The following is a 16,877-nucleotide window of genomic DNA, read 5'->3' as shown; positions in this document are numbered from 1 at the left end:
AGGCTTATGGAAGATAGCTCATAGTACCAGTTGATCCAGGGACTAGTCCGATAGCCATTTTGGAGTTAGGAAGGAATTTTTTCCCCCTCTGAGGCAAATTCGAGAGGCTTCTTCTGAATCCACTAGCAGTTGTAGCCTTACAGAGCATTTGTTTTTTTTATACGGTGTCAGTGACCCCCAGCAAGAAGCATGATTAAGAGAAAAAAGTTATGCTCTGCAGCCTGGATCACATTTCCAAAAAAATATTTGCATAGTTTAGTAAATTAATAGGATATTAATTGTAGCACTGGTAAAATGGGAGTATGATTTTCTGAGAATGATACTGACTATGAAAGGCTTGAAAAGCCTTGTGTAGCGTAGGGGGCAAAGAAAAGAAGAGACAAGGGAAATATAGTGCACATTTCGAAGATAACTTTGCATACTACCACTATTACTATAGACACTTCAACCGATCTTTACACAGTTAAGCAGGCATAATATTTGCCTTTGCTTCACTCCTCTTACATACAGCTGCTGCTTTGCAGGTCCTCACTGCGCAAGGTTTAAGGCAGTTGCCCCTGCTCTGATGCCTTAAACTTGCATAGCTTAGGGCTATTGTCAGAACATGTTTAATGACTTAAGGGGTAATTAATGTTATACAAAAACTAAAAGTAGTGAATGCTTGAAGGAGCCGAGCACAGCAATGTATGGTAATACCAGTGAACAACAATATTCCTTTATAGTCCTTTGACCACTTGCCTGATGTGGCCTCTGTTGCTGTGCTGAATGTTGCCATAAAGCATGCACTGCATAGATGAAAAATCAAAATGAACAGAACTGCCACTCAGGTCCTTGACAGCCAATGGCAAACATTGTTTGATCTAACTACCTGCAGAGTTCAGAATTATCCTGTGCGCAGATCCATGGTTCGCTCACTCCACTCTTACAAATGCGAACTGCAAGGCCGCAGCCCGCGTGCAGAGTGACATTATGCCCCTAAACATCTTGCCGCCCTAGGCCCGGGCCTAGGGGCCTCTCCCTAAATCCAGCCCTGTACATAAGTGTTGATAAAAATAATCTCCTCATACGCTACACAATACATTTGTGTTGTGTGGACAGGACAGACTCCCTTAAAGCGATACTGACATGAACCTATAAATATCATAGGAATGTGTCAGTATGAAGTAAATGCTGCACAAGGTATAGTTCTCTGCAACACATGCAAAATTGTCAAATCTAAAACCCTGTCTACCCTCTCTAGCACAAAGATGTCAGCCAGCTAAAGACAGATCCTCACTGAGCACCCTGGCTGAATTTACAGTATCTGTAGCCATAGGTAGACACTGATACATGCACTGGGATACACAACCAAAATAAATCCTGTGTCAAAGAGTATAATCAGCAGCGTATACACAAAGTGCCACATTAGGGACCTAGTAGACTTGAGCCCTAAGATGGAACTGAATTCCAAACAAAAATATGCACAATACAGTATATAATAATCTTGTTTTCCTCTTCCTTTCATTACACTGATTTGCCAAGTAATTGATTATTAAATAACCCAGTCAATCAGGTTGATGGGGCAAGGAAGTAGAAACTGCAATAATTCTGTGGTCTGCGCTGGAATTAGCCAGAAAATCCAACTATTTCGGGCTTTTCAGGAAAAAGACAGAAAAATCAAGAGATTTGGGAAAAAAATCTGAAAAAATCAATTGATTCGGATTTTCGCTTGGTTTTATCGAGTTTTCCCCGATCTGATTAAATCGTGCTTTTTTAATAATAAATAAGGTCAAATCGTGGATTCTAGTTTGGTCAGACCGTTTTTAATAAAATAATCAGAAAAATTCAGATTTTGATAAATTTTATAAATGTTTGCAGTTTTTGGTGAAACAGGTCAGATTTGCCCATCATTAACACCAGTGATGTTTGTCTCCAGTGTTTATAAATGAGCCCCAAAAGGTGCAGAACACACAACCTCTGAGGTCTGTGCCTGCAAGGCATTCCTGTACTTAACACCCAACACCCTCTGACTGATTTGCAAAGAAGTTGCATGCCAGGGAATAACTATACCATCTCTCCTTTATGCTCTGAATGAGCAGTGCTACACGGAGAGATAGGTGCAACTGTTTGCCCAGAAGTGCAAAGTCTTGGGTTGTGTACCTTGTGCCCCCCCATAATAAATAAGCACTTTAGTTTTACTATATTATCCTAATGGTTGGACAACTGATACTGTATAGTCACTAGCTCTGGAATTTAGGTGCTAATAAACGTCTTAGAAATATAATAACATAAGGAAATCTGTATGTATATATATATATATATATATATATATATATATATATATATATATATATATAGACATTCACAAAGTACCTGCACTCCTTCCTTGTTGGCGAAAGTGGGTGCTTGGTCAATCAGAGTATACAATGTTCAAAGTGGACCAGCACACCAAATCTTCAATCAAAAAAGGTTTATTTCAACATCAAGGATAAAGGCCCTAATGTGGGCCGAAACGTTGGACACTTGAGTGATGTTGAAATAAACCTTTTTTGATTGAAGATTTGGTGTGCTGGTCCACTTTGAACATTATATATATATAATACACAAAAGCCATGAATATCTTGTAAATTATATCCTTATAAACGGTGAGTACTGATGTCATCAGTTATAAACGGTGAGTTCTGATGTCATTTCTGTCACATGACTCACTGAAATGTGTGTATTATAATAAATAAAGTACCCCCAGTTGTAAAATATGAGGATATTAGAAGTTACCTCGGAGTTCCATGACCTGTATAAAAACACTCGGCCTTCGGCCTCGTGTTTTTATATGGTCATGAAACTCCTCGGTAACTTATAATATCCTTATATTTTACAAGAGGGGGTACTTTATTCACTATATATATATATATCACAGTATCATATATCACAGTGATGAAAATCTATTTTTGGTGGACAGGGTTGCAACAACAGCTATACACATTAATCAGGCCACTTAATTCAAATTGTATTTTTATTTAAAATTAAATTTTTTGTAGTTGCAGTGTTATAGTTTTGAGATTATTTAAAACATTTGCCGAACTCTTCTGAAAGAACAAATTCTGGCGCTGGATGCTCCCCAGTCATTGTATCTCCTGTATTGTCCAGGTCTCAGGTAGTACTGACGCCCCCTGTAGTTGGGTTCCTCGTAGAACATCCAGTAACCATCAGACACATTGCAGGAGTGAATGTCGTGGAAACGGAATCGGTCATAAGTATTGGGGCAGTCATCAAAGAACTCCATCATCTGCCCTTGGAAGTCTCCTCTTTCATAGATCCTGATTTTATATTGTCCTTGGTGCTTTAATCACGTGAAAACAGGTTTATTCACAAATATATTTGTTGTGCAAGAAGCAGCCATTGAACAGTATTTACCATATATTTACCATATATTTTGCAATCAGTATCTAGAATACAATACGGCAACTACCATGTTTCTGATTCACTATGCTACGGTTACATTCTATATTATAACGGCATACGGGTCCCACTAAGAATAACCCACAAAATCACTACAAAAACAATATTCATTCCTAGTATTGGACCATTACGTGGTTTCAAGAAAGCTTTAAAAAGACTTACATAGGGACTCATGCGGCAGGACCTGATGGAGTCGTTGAAGCCCATCCATCTCTGGAAGTCTGGGTATTCTCCTTTCCAGAGGTAATACTGGTGTCCCCTGTAACTGGGCTGCTCATACAGGATCCAGTTGCCATTCTCTACCTTGATGGAGTTGCAGCGATTGAAGTAAGAGGACAGGTCAGAACATTCTGAGCTACACTCATAAGAGCGGCCTTGGAAGTTCCTGTCCTCGTAGAAGAAGATCTAAAGGAAGGTATATGTATGTTAAGATACATTGCAAATAAAAATATCTGGGGAGCAGAAATGCTGGCAGTTATCCCTGTTTAAAGCAATGTGACAACACAACAAAATGCATCTGTGGTTTAAGCTCATTAATGGCAAGTTAATAGCTATAACTAGTAGATGGTAGACATTTTGAAATGTAAAATAAAAGTTTATCAGGGATTGGGTAAAGTCAGTGAAAGAATACTCTCTTACAGACTGTGGCTGTTTATTTAGGCAAAAGTAAATATAGAAAGTTTAAGATTAAGGGGCCAAATTATAATGCCCAGATGTTTTGTCTTACTGCATTTGAAATTACAAATGACTTAATTGTGAAAAATGTTTTATAAATGTAAGAAGAATCACTGCTAAGAATTTTTAAGGGTTCCCCGGTTTTATAAATCTGTCCCAGAAAAGAGACCTCGGAGTCCTGAAATCTTACAATTTAATGTGAAGCTGGTGGAAAACAATATATCACAACACCATTCATAAGTCATATAACATGTCTATGTGCAGAAAAGGAATGATCTGGGCACATAAGTAGGGATGTAGCGAACGTCGGAAAAAAAGTTCGCGAACATATTCGCGAACTTGCGCAAAAACGTGAGCGGTTCGCGAACGGTTCGCGAACCCCATAGACTTCAATGGGAAGGCGAACTTTAACATCTAGAAAAGACATTTCTGGCCAGAAAAATGATTTTAAAGTTGTTTAAAGGGTGCAACGACCTGGACAGTGGCATGCCAGAGGGGGATCAAGGGCAAAAATGTATCTGAAAAATCTGCCTGTGTGTGCTTGGAAGAGATAGTGTAGGGGGAGAGCTGTTAGGATGTGAACAAGGTCACACAGCTCGATGGCGGGTTGAAGAAAACAGTGTGCAAATAATGCCTACAAGGCCAACGTATACACTACTACAGCGGTGGATACGGATTACGTAAAATATATTATGGCTGCTTGAAAAAAGTGACTCCGGTGTTTTTTCTGGAGACGGTAATATTATGGATATTTAGACAGAATGTGAACAAGGTCACACAGCTCGATGGCGGGTTGAAGAAAACAGTGTGCAAATAATGCCTACAGGGCAAATAATGCCTAAAAGGTCAACTTATACACTACTACAGCAGTAGTAAAATAAAAAAAAGTAAAATAAAAAAAAATGAATATTAAAAAAAAAAATTAAAGTTGGTGCTGCTGAACTACTAGGAGCAGCAGATTAGCACACCAGTCCCACTCCCCAACACTGCTAGACTAATAGCACTGGGCTCTTATAGTAGTAGTAGTAGTAGTAGTAGTAAAACAACAAAAAAATAAATAAAAGCAGTCCTTACAAGGACTACTGTTATTGCAGCAGTCAGCAGATGAGATCAGAAGCAGGACAGCTGCCCACTGCAGCTACATACAGAGCACTGCAGTAGAAGGTAGATTACTAGCCAGCAAAGCTACCTAAGCTTAAATGTCCCTCAAACCCCTGCAGACTTCTGTCCCTCCAATAACAGAGCAGTATCAAAACGATTACTAGCCAGCAAACTTTCAACTGTCCCTGAAATCACTAACAGGCAGCAGCTCTCTCCCTACACTATCTCTTCAGCACACACAGGCAGAGTGAAAAAACGCTGCAGGGCTTCGGTTTTTATAGGGAAGGGGAGTGGTCCAGGGGAGAGCTTCCTGATTGGCTGCCATGTACCTGCTGGTCTGGGGTGAGAGGGCAAAAAAAAGCGCCAACAATGGCGAACCCAAAATGGCGAACGTCGCGCGACGTTCGCGAACTTCCGGCGAGCGCGAACACCCGATGTTCGCGCGAACAAGTTCGCCGGCGAACAGTTCGCGACATCTCTACACATAAGCCACCTCCTTAGATCACACCATTTGAAACAAGGGCATATGTTCTGATGTTCTAAAACTTTTCCTGTGACTTTATTTTAATTTATGTATTTTAACTGGTTTTGCCTTATTTCCCAAATAGGTTCAGGAGACATTAAAATGGTATTAAAATGGGAAGAAACACACATAATGCAAACCAACTACAAAAGAACAGATTGCCATTAAATCGTCACTAAATGTATAGCAAAATGTAAATGTGTGCATTTTTTCCCAAACAGAGTAGGCTGGTTACATGACAGGTGGGATTCTTTATTCCCTTTGAAATCTATGGAAAAATGCAAGGATAGCGAGTTTAAACTGTAAGTTTAACACTAGAATAACATTTGTTGAAATGCTTTTCTTTTTTGCTTGTTATATGGTTTGCACCCTGTAATTTTAAACAGCAGTGACAGCTGTTACCTAGTACCCTTTACTTACCTTTCCCATTGTGATTGGATGGAAGTTTCAGCACAGTTATAGGGTGAGAAGAGACAGCCTTTATATATGTCCTGGATTGCTGCTGCCTGCATGCACCCAGCCTAGAACATACAGTACATTTTTGTCTAGTAAGGAAAATGCCACTGGCTTTTGTTATGTATTGTTTTTTTCTTGCTGTGCTGTGACAGTTGTTACTCAATGCTTACTGGCACCTATGTTCTATTGCTTTCACTGATTAGCTACCCATTCACAATCTTAAATGGGCAAAATACCCCTTATTCAACATGAATTCAATAAATAGGCCATGTGCTGAACATACATTGTGTCTATTGTTGTAATCATGATAAAGCTATGGTTTTGTCATTTTTGTGAGGTAAGCAGGGCAAACAGGGAAACTAAAGCTACTCCATGTATGGTCCTTAATTATTACTAGAGCACAGACAAGCAGCAGTTCATTATGGGGGAGTTGCCTGTGCACTGATAATCTGATTATCTACCTCAAAAGAACCAAAAACTCACACATTCAAATTAGAGTTCAAATTTTAGAGATTAATTAAGCGCATTAAAAATCTGAGGTAAAAATTTGGAATCTGACAAATTTATCTAGAATACAGTGGGAATTGTTATTGGCAAAATGTAAGCAATATTTTCAATACGAGTTTCTCAAATTTTTTTTTGGTAGAATGGAGTTTCAACACCTTTCACCTAGAGTCTCTAGCAGCTTCACAGGGAACAGGATGGGCCCTCTGTACTTCTAGGCCTGCAGACTTCTTATTCAAATCTGAACAGCGTGAAACAGCACTCCTGGATAGTCTCATACTCACTGGTTCTGTGTGGTTGCTACAACAGGGGCTCTTTTATAAGCTCTCCCCGCTAGCCCCTTAGATTTGGCTGCAAACCCAGGCTCTTCCTGGATCCTCCTCTTTTTCCCAGATGTCCTCTGGGGCTTTCAGCCAATCAGTCACTTCCCTGCCTGTAACGGGGCTCGTCAAGGTCAGAACCGGGGGAAGCGCTGTCTGATCCCCTACATATTAATATATGCCAGGTGCATAGGTGTAAGGTGCATATGCATATTTTGGTAAAATAGCGAATGATAGTCACCTTCCATTCTAGAGTGAACTGACCAATCAGCTGGGGAAGGTGTGTTTAGCCTAGGAAGATGGTGTGGCTTTACGCTTGGAAGGTAGATCTACCTGGAAGGTGACTTAGAACTACCTACTGCCTCCCCTACAGAACATACTTAGGGGTCCGTTTACTAAAGTGCGGTAAAGCTGACTTTAAGTTTCCGCATGTTATCGCTGAAAATATTTTTCCGCCAGAATATTCGCAGCGACTAAATTTACTAAACAGCGATGCGCTCAGAAGACATTGCGATCATTAACTACGTTAATGAACCAGCTTACTTTAGTGGTAATTTTAGCGAGTTGCAAATTTTCTGGGGACAAATTACGTTTTTGTGAATATTTATGCTATAAAAGTCTTGTTTTATGGCGGTTATTATGCCAATTTTTACTGTGACATTTATGGCCAGAAATGCATCTTCAAAACTCATAAACTTTATTGACTGATGATTATCCCATCCAACAACATCACCAGAGTAACACCAATCAAACATGTATGCATCATATAAACCCTTCTGCCAATAGAATCATATGAACAAGAAATCATACCAGTCAATCTCTTTGCTTTATAGAAATGCACAGTTTAATGTAGCCAATCACAATGAAACCAAAGAAGTGTAGAGGCTGACGAATCCTTGGACTGTCTCTGCCAATAATACGCCTCTGAGCTGAGTTGCAACAGATAGAAGCAGAAGCTAAAACATCCTGTCGGCAATAGCTACAGATCTCTCTCCTGTCAGCAAAGAATGATGGGTAAAAAAAAGTATTATGGGATATTTCCTGCTCCTTGAGAATTTTCTGCCGAAAAAATACTTTTATGCCACTACATAGGTGGCGGTAAAATTTTGTGAACATTCTTGCGTAAATGTTGTCTTTTGCACATTTCGCTGTTTAGTAAACCAGGCGTTAATGTGTACGTAGTGTTATTTTCAGCGAATGCAATAACTGCCGAAAACATATTTTTGCGCAAGAACATTTGCAAATTTATATTTACCGCAGGTTAGTAAACTGGCGAAAATATATTTGGCGACAAATGTGTCTACATTTTGTGCGCAGATTTTTACCGCGCTTTAATAAACGGACCCCATAGTGTATGATGAAAACATCATCCTGATTCCAGCACAACAAGCATACTTCATTTCTAGAACCAACACAAATAACGTTTCACTAAACCCAAAACTGTCAAAAAACAGGAAAGCTGATCCTCTTAATATAAGCAGAAGTTCAGGTTAGGCAATACCGTATATTTAAGTCCCTGGTGGAGATCTGAGCCAATCATTTCAGCGAAGGATCGGCAGCTTCAATTAGTGAAATGATATGCTTTGTACTCATTCATGTGCAATCCTCCTTTTAATCGAGATGAAATTCAACTGCACCTTTTTTTCCACCTGACACTCATATATATAATTATGCTTTGTAATTGGTTGCCTTGATATTTCTGCTAATAACCACTGGGCAAAAAAAGAATCACTTTCATGCAGCCACTCATGCCTTATGTATATACATATATAAAATGATGTGCTACATCCAATTCATTCTGTTCCCAGCTTTAGTCAGTGTGATGCGCATAGCAGGTAGGAAACTAAAAATGCGGTTAGATGACAATGAGACACTTGAATCTTGTCATTTAAAGTACTCAGAATGAATGTGTCCTCAATATGCCATCTTCCCTTGCGGGTATATTTGAAGACACACCAGTAGAGTTGCTTAAAGAGAGTTGAGATGATGTGTATCCTAATGCAGATCATTTCCCATATGAATGTCAGACATCTCACATACACAAATGTTCTTTATTATGCATGTACATTTGCTATTTTCCACAATCTTTACTTCATTAGAGCTCAGCCAATGTTATTATAGTATGTACATTGTCTTTGCCAACAGCAATAACATCTTGTCGTTTACCCAAGGACATTACAATGGAAAACTAGCCTGCATACATATCTGTGATATCTGTGATGTATAAGACCAGTGGCATAACTAGATATTACTGGGCTCCACAGCAAATTAAATTTTGGACCCCCAACATAACCAGAGGATGTCCTTTTAACCAATATATGTTTAAATTGCTCATTATCTAGGGCCTCATGGGGCCCCTATACTTCGTGGCCCCCCTGCAGCTGCAGGCTCTGTTTCCTCTGTAGTTACACCCCTGCATTTCCCTGAGTACTGTCATGGTGAATGAGTGACTGTATCTAAGGGCTCTTACACATGAGCGTTCCGACCTGCGCTCCCCTGCGTTCCGTTTTTTGGCGTTCAGCCGCAGGGGAGCGCAGGAATAGACGCAAGTCATGATTTGAAATGGGGCTTGTACTCACTCAGGCGCGTGTAGGCGCCGAACGCAGGAAAAATGCAGCATGTTGCGTCTGAACCTGCGCTCGGCGCCTACACGCCCCTGAGTGAGTACAGCCCCATTTCAAATCATGACTTGCGTCTATTCCTGCGCTCCCCTGCGGCTGAACGCCAAAAAACGGAACGCAGGGGAGCGCAGGTCGGAACGCTCATGTGTAAGAGCCCTTAAAGAAGTAGCTGCCAGAGAAACGTATATTACCATTCCTTTCTTTAAGGAAGAACTAAACCCACCCAATAAGAAAAGCCCTATCCACTACCCGCCCCAATAGAACCCCTCCCTGCTTCTTCCCCGCATAGTGCATAAGTGCAAAAAGTGTCCCTGGTTGTCAATCTCACTCCATGCAGGGTAGAACAGCATAGCTCAAGGGTACTATCTTCCTCATCTTCAATTTTCTTTGGAAAGGGACTGACAACGCTATTGGGCCCATGCGCAGTTGGAGCCAGTTTGGTATTTGCTTCAGAAAGCTCAGTAAATTGTAGAAGAGAAGGAAGAGGATCCAAAGAAAACCAAAGATGAGGAAGATGGCACCCTTGAGATTTGCTGTGCTACTCTGCATGGATAAGTGAGATTGACAATCAGGGACACTTTTTGCTCTAATGAACTATGCAGGGAGAAAGCAGGGAGGGGGGACTATAGGAGGGTAGTGGATGGGGATTTTCTCATTGGGGGGGTTTAGTTCTCCTTTAAGTAAAATTGTGGACAGTGTTGTGCCAGGATGTCACTAACTTGATACTGTCATGGAAAAAATATTTTTTTCCAAAATGTATCCATTAATAGTGCTGCTCCAGCAGAATTCTGCACTGAAATCAGTTTTTGAAAAGAGCAAACACATTTTTTATATTTAATTTTGAAATCTGACATGGGGCTAGACATATTGTCAGTTTCCCAGCTGCCCCAAGTCATGTGACTTGTGTTCTGGTAAACTTCAGTCACTCAGCCTAACAACAGAACAATGGGAAGGTAACCAGATATCAGCTCCCTGATACAAGATAACAGCTCCTTAACACAAGATAACAGATCCCTTGTAGATCTAAGAATAACACTCAATAGTAAAATCCAGGTCCCACTGAGACACATTCAGGTAGAAGAAACAACAGCCTGCCAGAAAGCAGTTCCATCCTAAAGTGCTGGCTCTTTCTGAAAGCACATGACCAGGCAAAATGACCTGAGATGGCTTCCTACACACGAATATTACAACTAAAAAAAATTACACTTGCTGGTTCAGGAATGAAATTTTGCATTGTAGAGTGAATTATATGCAGGGTAAACTATAATTTTGAAATAAAAACTACATCATAAAAATCATGACAAAATCCCTTTAAAGAAAAAAAGGAGATGTTTGCAGCCAAGCATTTCCAGATATAACAATTATCTGTATGTGTACATGTTTTAGTTTTGAATTTGTGATTCTTCTCTAGCGTTCTTGGCATTTCATTTTCTATTTATTTAAAGAATTAAAAATGCTTTAATTAAATATGGATACTTTGCCGCCAGACTATTAGAGTGTGAAGGTAATTATCAAATACTTGAATGTAAGTTTAAATAATGACCTTTCAATAAAGCCATTAATTGGAGACAGCATTCATCAAGTCCAACCTTTCTAGATCCTATTAATAATGATCCAAATGGAGGCAAAGATTATATATATGGCAAGTTAGACACTAGCAGCAGAAAACAGATAAGTATTTGAATTATTCCAATGAGCAATCACAGTTCTTGGTAGATCAAAAGCCTATGATAAAGTGAAGGGGTAATTTACTAAGAGTAGAGCAGGATGCAAAGTGCAAAAATGCAAAAGTGCAAAGTTGAAGTCTTGACGCTGTGAAAAGACCCAAAGTCATGAAAGGAATGGAACTGAAGGCGCGATGCCGCAAAAAGACCAGAAGGAAAGAGTTTACCATCGCTGCGGACATGGAAGAGAAACCTAGGTTAAGTTCCACTGAACACCCAAGTGTTTTTTTTTATTTTATTAAACCTCTGGCCACCAATGTATTATTTCAACACTCTATAGGCCCCACGCCACCAATGTTTTCTTTAACTATTCTATGGTGCCCCTGACCACCAATTGTTTTTTAACTTGTAAGCAGGACTGGATTTTGTCTGCCAGCGCCCCGAGGCCAGCATCATCCACCACCTGCCACACTCACACTCCGGCCCCACTCAGGGTCAAGTGCACGAATAGGGACGGAATGCGCAGCCAGGTATCCTCCACCATCCCAACGACACCCCCCCCCCCCAGTAAAATCAGTTTCAGAGGGGTCAGGAAGAGCAGTGAACTCCGCTCCCAGACCCCAGAGTTCCCCATGCGTGGCCTTGCCATAAATTACGGGCCTGTTTGAAAGGGTTGGGCTTGGCCACCAATTTTCTATAGGGGCCTGTCCCTGACCACAAATTGTATTTTTTTTTAATATAACTGTTTTATTACATTTTCAATAAAATAAAATAAATGGATGCTGTTACAAGAGTAAATATCAAACAACCGTGCGGAATATCTGTTTGTTGCTTTGTAGCCGCATTCAAGTCATAAATGCTTACATACAATATGTGGCCTTAGCCACGGATTGACACATCCTTTTGTGAGTCTGAGTTGCACGGTTTAGCATATGAGTAACTTAAAACAAATTAAAGTAGGAAGAAAATAGAAAAGGAGTGAAAGTGAGGATGGGAGGGAAGAGGAGAGGAGTGAATAGGTGTCTTTTTCATGTCATTCGTCATCTTCTGAGGGCAAATCGCCCTGCACAGAATTTAAGTGTTGAAGGAGGAGGAGGAGAGCTTCTTCTTATCTGATTTATGGATTTTCATGTGAGTTCTCCCCTGAGGGAGTCTTCTGCCCACCATTTAGTATGTTGGAAGGGTGCTAGTGGCTTTTGGGATATTTGTCTCTCAAGTGTGTCTAAATATTTGCTCCAAATATCAAAGAAACAAGAGCCTTTGGATTCCTTGTCTTGCAACGCTAGAAACCATTGTAGTTGTATTGTATATAACAATTTGCGTTCCCACATTTGTGTTGAAGGTTATTGCTCGTTAGTCCAGAATTCCAGGATAGTCTTAATTGTGGTTAATACCATTGTATCAGCTAGTCTAATGTTACCTTTGATAGTGTTGTTAGGGGGTGCAGGGTACAATCCCAGAAGAATTTGTGGATTTCTCCGTGTTATGTTGATATAGTACAGATTTGGACTAGGTTCCAAAGAGTATTTAGTTTTGTGCACAACCACAGAGCATGTTCTAATGTGGCCTCTGGGTGGTTGCACTTCACGCAATTAGTAGTTTGAGTTTTGCCTATCTTGTGTGCTATTTTGGGTGACACATATGCTCTGTGGAGGAGTCTAAGAGCCACGTCCTGGAAGTACACTGAAGAAAGATTTTTGGAACATTTTGCATATGCTGTTGTAATCTGTGTTGCCGTGATATTTGGTATGATACTTAACCATCTCGATATTCCCTCTGTGTGTAGGCTGTAGTCTGGGTTTAATAATGGTGTATATTCCAGATGCTGTGAGAAGTCGTCCTTTATTTGCTTTTATCAAGATATCTAGCAGGTTGTTTGTTAGTTGTGGCTTTATGCACCGAATTACCTGCTCCACATAGTTTTTAACTTGCAAATCTGCAAAGATGTGGCTATTAGGGAGTCCATATTTAGATTGAATTTCTGGAAATTTGTATATTGTACAGGTACTAGGATTGAGGAGTGATCCGATCGTTGATAGGCCTTTAGAGTACCATATTTTGAAGCTGGGATATGCTTTGGCATCTTGGAACCGGTTATTGTTTAGTAAAGGAAGGAAAAGTAATAATTTGTATGTGCCAAATAGCTTGGTTCTGATTGTTTGCCAGGCTTTGATTGTGGGATATCAGTGGGTTTGTTTGGCAGTGTGGGGGGGGGATTTCTGAAGGTAGGGCATGCAGCAAATAGGATAGGGAGAGATTCGGTATGAAATGTTGTTCTCTGTGTGCATTGGTGCATGTATTTGTTTAGTTGATCCAGTCTGTGGCGATGCGCATCAAACTAGCTAGGTTGTAGTATTTTAATAAGGGAAGGTTAAGCCCTCCGTTGTCTCTATGTTGTGCTAGTTTAGTTTTTTTGCGTTTCCATATAAAGGCCTGTAATTTTTTATTACGTTTGTTAACATCCGTGGCTTTTAGCAAAATCGGTAGCACTTGTATTTTATAGTATAATCTTGGAAAGGTGACCATTTTAAAAAGATTAAGTCTGCCTATATAGTTAATCGGTAGGTTTTCCCAGCGCTGGAAGTCCTGCAAGGCTTTTTCTATGGCTTCTGTTATATTTAGTGTATATAATTGTGTTATGTCTGCTGGTATTTTTACACCCAAGTACTTTAAGTATGAAGTGGTTTGTTGGAACATATTAGCTGCTGCTCTCATTTTATTATCTGGGGGGGGGGGAACAGTTCTGACTTGTCTAAATTAATTCGGAATCCTGGAATGTTCCCAAAGTCTTGTATTACATCTATTATATGCGGAATTGCGGTAATTAGCTACAAAGAGCATGATATCATCTGCATATGCAGATAGTTTCATTTCTGTTGTTCCTATTTTTACTCCATTAAAATTTTGCAGCTGGTTTAGGTTGCGTAACAATGGGTCTAGTGACAAATTGTATTTTTAACTTGTAAGGGCAGGCCTGGCCACCATTTTTAAAAAACAAAATGCTATGCCTGATCGCCAATGTTTTTTTTAACTTGTAAGGGGAGCTGGCCACCAGTGTTTGTTTATACCTTGTGGCGGGGACCCTGGCCACCAATGGGTTTTTTTAACTTGTGGGGGGGGGAAGCTGGCCACCAGTGAAGTTTTTTTAACGTTTATGGGGCGCTCCTCTTCAGAAAAGGGGATTGCAATCCATCATGTGGTTCTCGATTTCTCCTCCCTGCCTTTCTTATAGGAGATAGCCAGGGAGGAGAAATTGAGCATTGCACGATGGATCGTCGCTAGGGTTGCCATCTGGCCGGTATTTTACCAGCCTGTAGGGTTGCCATCTTTTATAAAAAATGTTACAGGCTGCTGGGGGCGGGGCCTCAAAAGGGTGGGGTGTGACGTCAAAAGGGGTGGGGTGTGGCATCAAAAGGGGCGGGGCCACGCGACGGAGACCCGCGGACGCTAGAAGAGGCAAAAAAAAAGGTAAGTTGCAGGGGATTGGGGGCAGGCCGAAGGCTCCTTTTGATTGTATTACAAATTTACCGGCAGCTACATTGCCGGTAAATTTGTAATACCGGCCCCGGCCTTGACAGGTATTTTACCGGCTAGGCCGGTAAAATACAGGCCGGTGGCAACCCTACCAGCCTGGCGGGTAAAAATGATGGTTGATCCCAATGTTATTAATAGGAAAAAAAGATAAATATATAGGAAGGCCGGTATTTTTTTCCAGAAAAGGTGGCAACCCTAATCGTGAAGAGGAGCGGAAGTTGAGTTTCAGTGAGTTATTTCATAATAAAGACTTTGTGATTGTAAAGTTTCATTTGTCTTGGTGGGTTTTTTTCAGTGTATACTAACGAAAAAATGGATGTTTCCTTAAAGATATGAAGATCCAAATTATGGAAAGATCCATTATCTGTAAAATCCGAGGTCCCGAACATTCTGCATAACAGGTCCCATACCTGTAATAGTTATTAATCCTTGTATTTTAAAAGGGTAATGCAATGGTTAATAATGTTAATGGAAGCTAGTGGCAGAGTATAAAAAGAGATTTGTGGTGAGCGTGCAGGTTTGAAACGCATAGAGATTTGAGAGCAATGTGAGATCTCAGAGAGCTGCCCCTAACCACTATCTGTATCAATTGCTAATTTGGATATGGTGCCCTAGGCAACCCGGCCGACCATGACACCCCTCCTAGTTGGCGATTTGAGGAAGCTCCCATCCGCACGCGCCAGGGTAGCGCGCATACACGGAAGAGCGCATGCAATGAATTTATTCTGCAGTTGAGGAGCCACAAGTATCCAAACTAGGGGAAGGTGTCAGAAGAGGTACGTGCCTGGCACCCCTCTACCTTTGTACCCTAGGCATATGCCTCTTCTGCCTACCCCTAGTTCCAGCTCTGGGTGCAGAGTAATGAACGGAACTAGGTTTAAATGTATGAATGAAAAATGTTTTTAATGCTGGATAGCTCTTAAATACATTAATTATGTGATAGGAATAATAGAGGCTCATCATATATACCTTTATTAATGTATATTAGACCCACTTTTGTCTATCAAATAAATATATCTTATATGACTATTATTGCTGTTAAACAGAGCCTTCAAATGACTCACACTGAATGAGTATCATGCCAGCCGCTGCGTTTTGATTGAGACCACGGTTCTGTGCTGGAGGAAGTGAGGGAATACTATTATATTTTCGATTTATTTTATCAGCCCCACATTTGTGGAGTAGAAACACACAGAAACAATAGACACGTTGAACTCCAAATCATCCACATTGCGTAACTGTTTGATGAGCTAAATGAGTCAGAGCTATAAAATAGAATTGTTCAGCATAATAATCTTTCAATTTGCACAACAATGCTCCAATTACTTGAATGTAAACAACAAAAATATGTAAGGACTCTCCAGTCGTTCGTAAATGTATATATTTTCACAAACATACAATTTGCACTGATGCAAATAGCAGTACATGAATATGTTTATATGTTACATGCAACGATAGGTGCATATGAGATGCTGGGAACTTTAAAAGGTTAAAGGTCTGTAACCCCCTGATGCATTTTAGCCAGTAGCCTCAGGGTTAATTCTTTGTAACAGTGCCAGTGGGGAGAAAAAAAATGCAGAGTAGTTTAGTGGGGTTGGCAGGCACCACCTCATGCTGCTTTGCTCCTCTTCTGTGAGGAGACCTTGTCGGCTATTGCACAAATGAAGCAGCACAAGATGGTCCCTACTAACCCTGCTGATTTTTAACCAGAAATAGAGATGTCGCGAACTGTTCGCCGGCGAACTTGTTCGCGCGAACATCGGGTGTTCGCGCTCGCCGGAAGTTCGCGAACGTCGCGCGACGTTCGCCATTTTGGGTTCGCCATTGTTGGCGCTTTTTTTTGCCCTCTCACCCCAGACCAGCAGGTACATGGCAGCCAATCAGGAAGCTCTCCCCTGGACCACTCCCCTTCCCTATAAAAACCGAAGCCCTGCAGCGTTTTTTCACTCTGCCTGTGTGTGCTGAAGAGATAGTGTAGGGAGAGAGCTGCTGCCTGTTAGTGATTTCAGGGACAGTTGAAAGTTTGCTGGCTAGTAATCGT

General features: G+C 40.7%; 1 protein-coding gene across 1 annotated transcript; it reads right to left on the bottom strand.

Annotated features, from left to right (window-relative positions):
- Nucleotides 1–2,978: 2,978 nt before the first annotated feature.
- crygbl.1.L (crystallin gamma B like gene 1 L homeolog) lies at nt 2,979–6,191 on the bottom strand. The gene is given in 3 exon segments (NM_001093840.2): nt 2,979–3,319; nt 3,601–3,843; nt 6,158–6,191. Coding segments are annotated over 3 exon segments (528 nt in total). The 5' UTR covers nt 6,167–6,191; the 3' UTR covers nt 2,979–3,043.
- Nucleotides 6,192–16,877: the final 10,686 nt, after the last annotated feature.

The sequence above is a fragment of the Xenopus laevis genome, chromosome 1L, assembly GCF_017654675.1.
Source record: "Xenopus laevis strain J_2021 chromosome 1L, Xenopus_laevis_v10.1, whole genome shotgun sequence".
Lineage (NCBI taxonomy): Eukaryota > Metazoa > Chordata > Amphibia > Anura > Pipidae > Xenopus > Xenopus laevis.
This window is presented reverse-complemented; position numbering and strand designations above follow the sequence as displayed.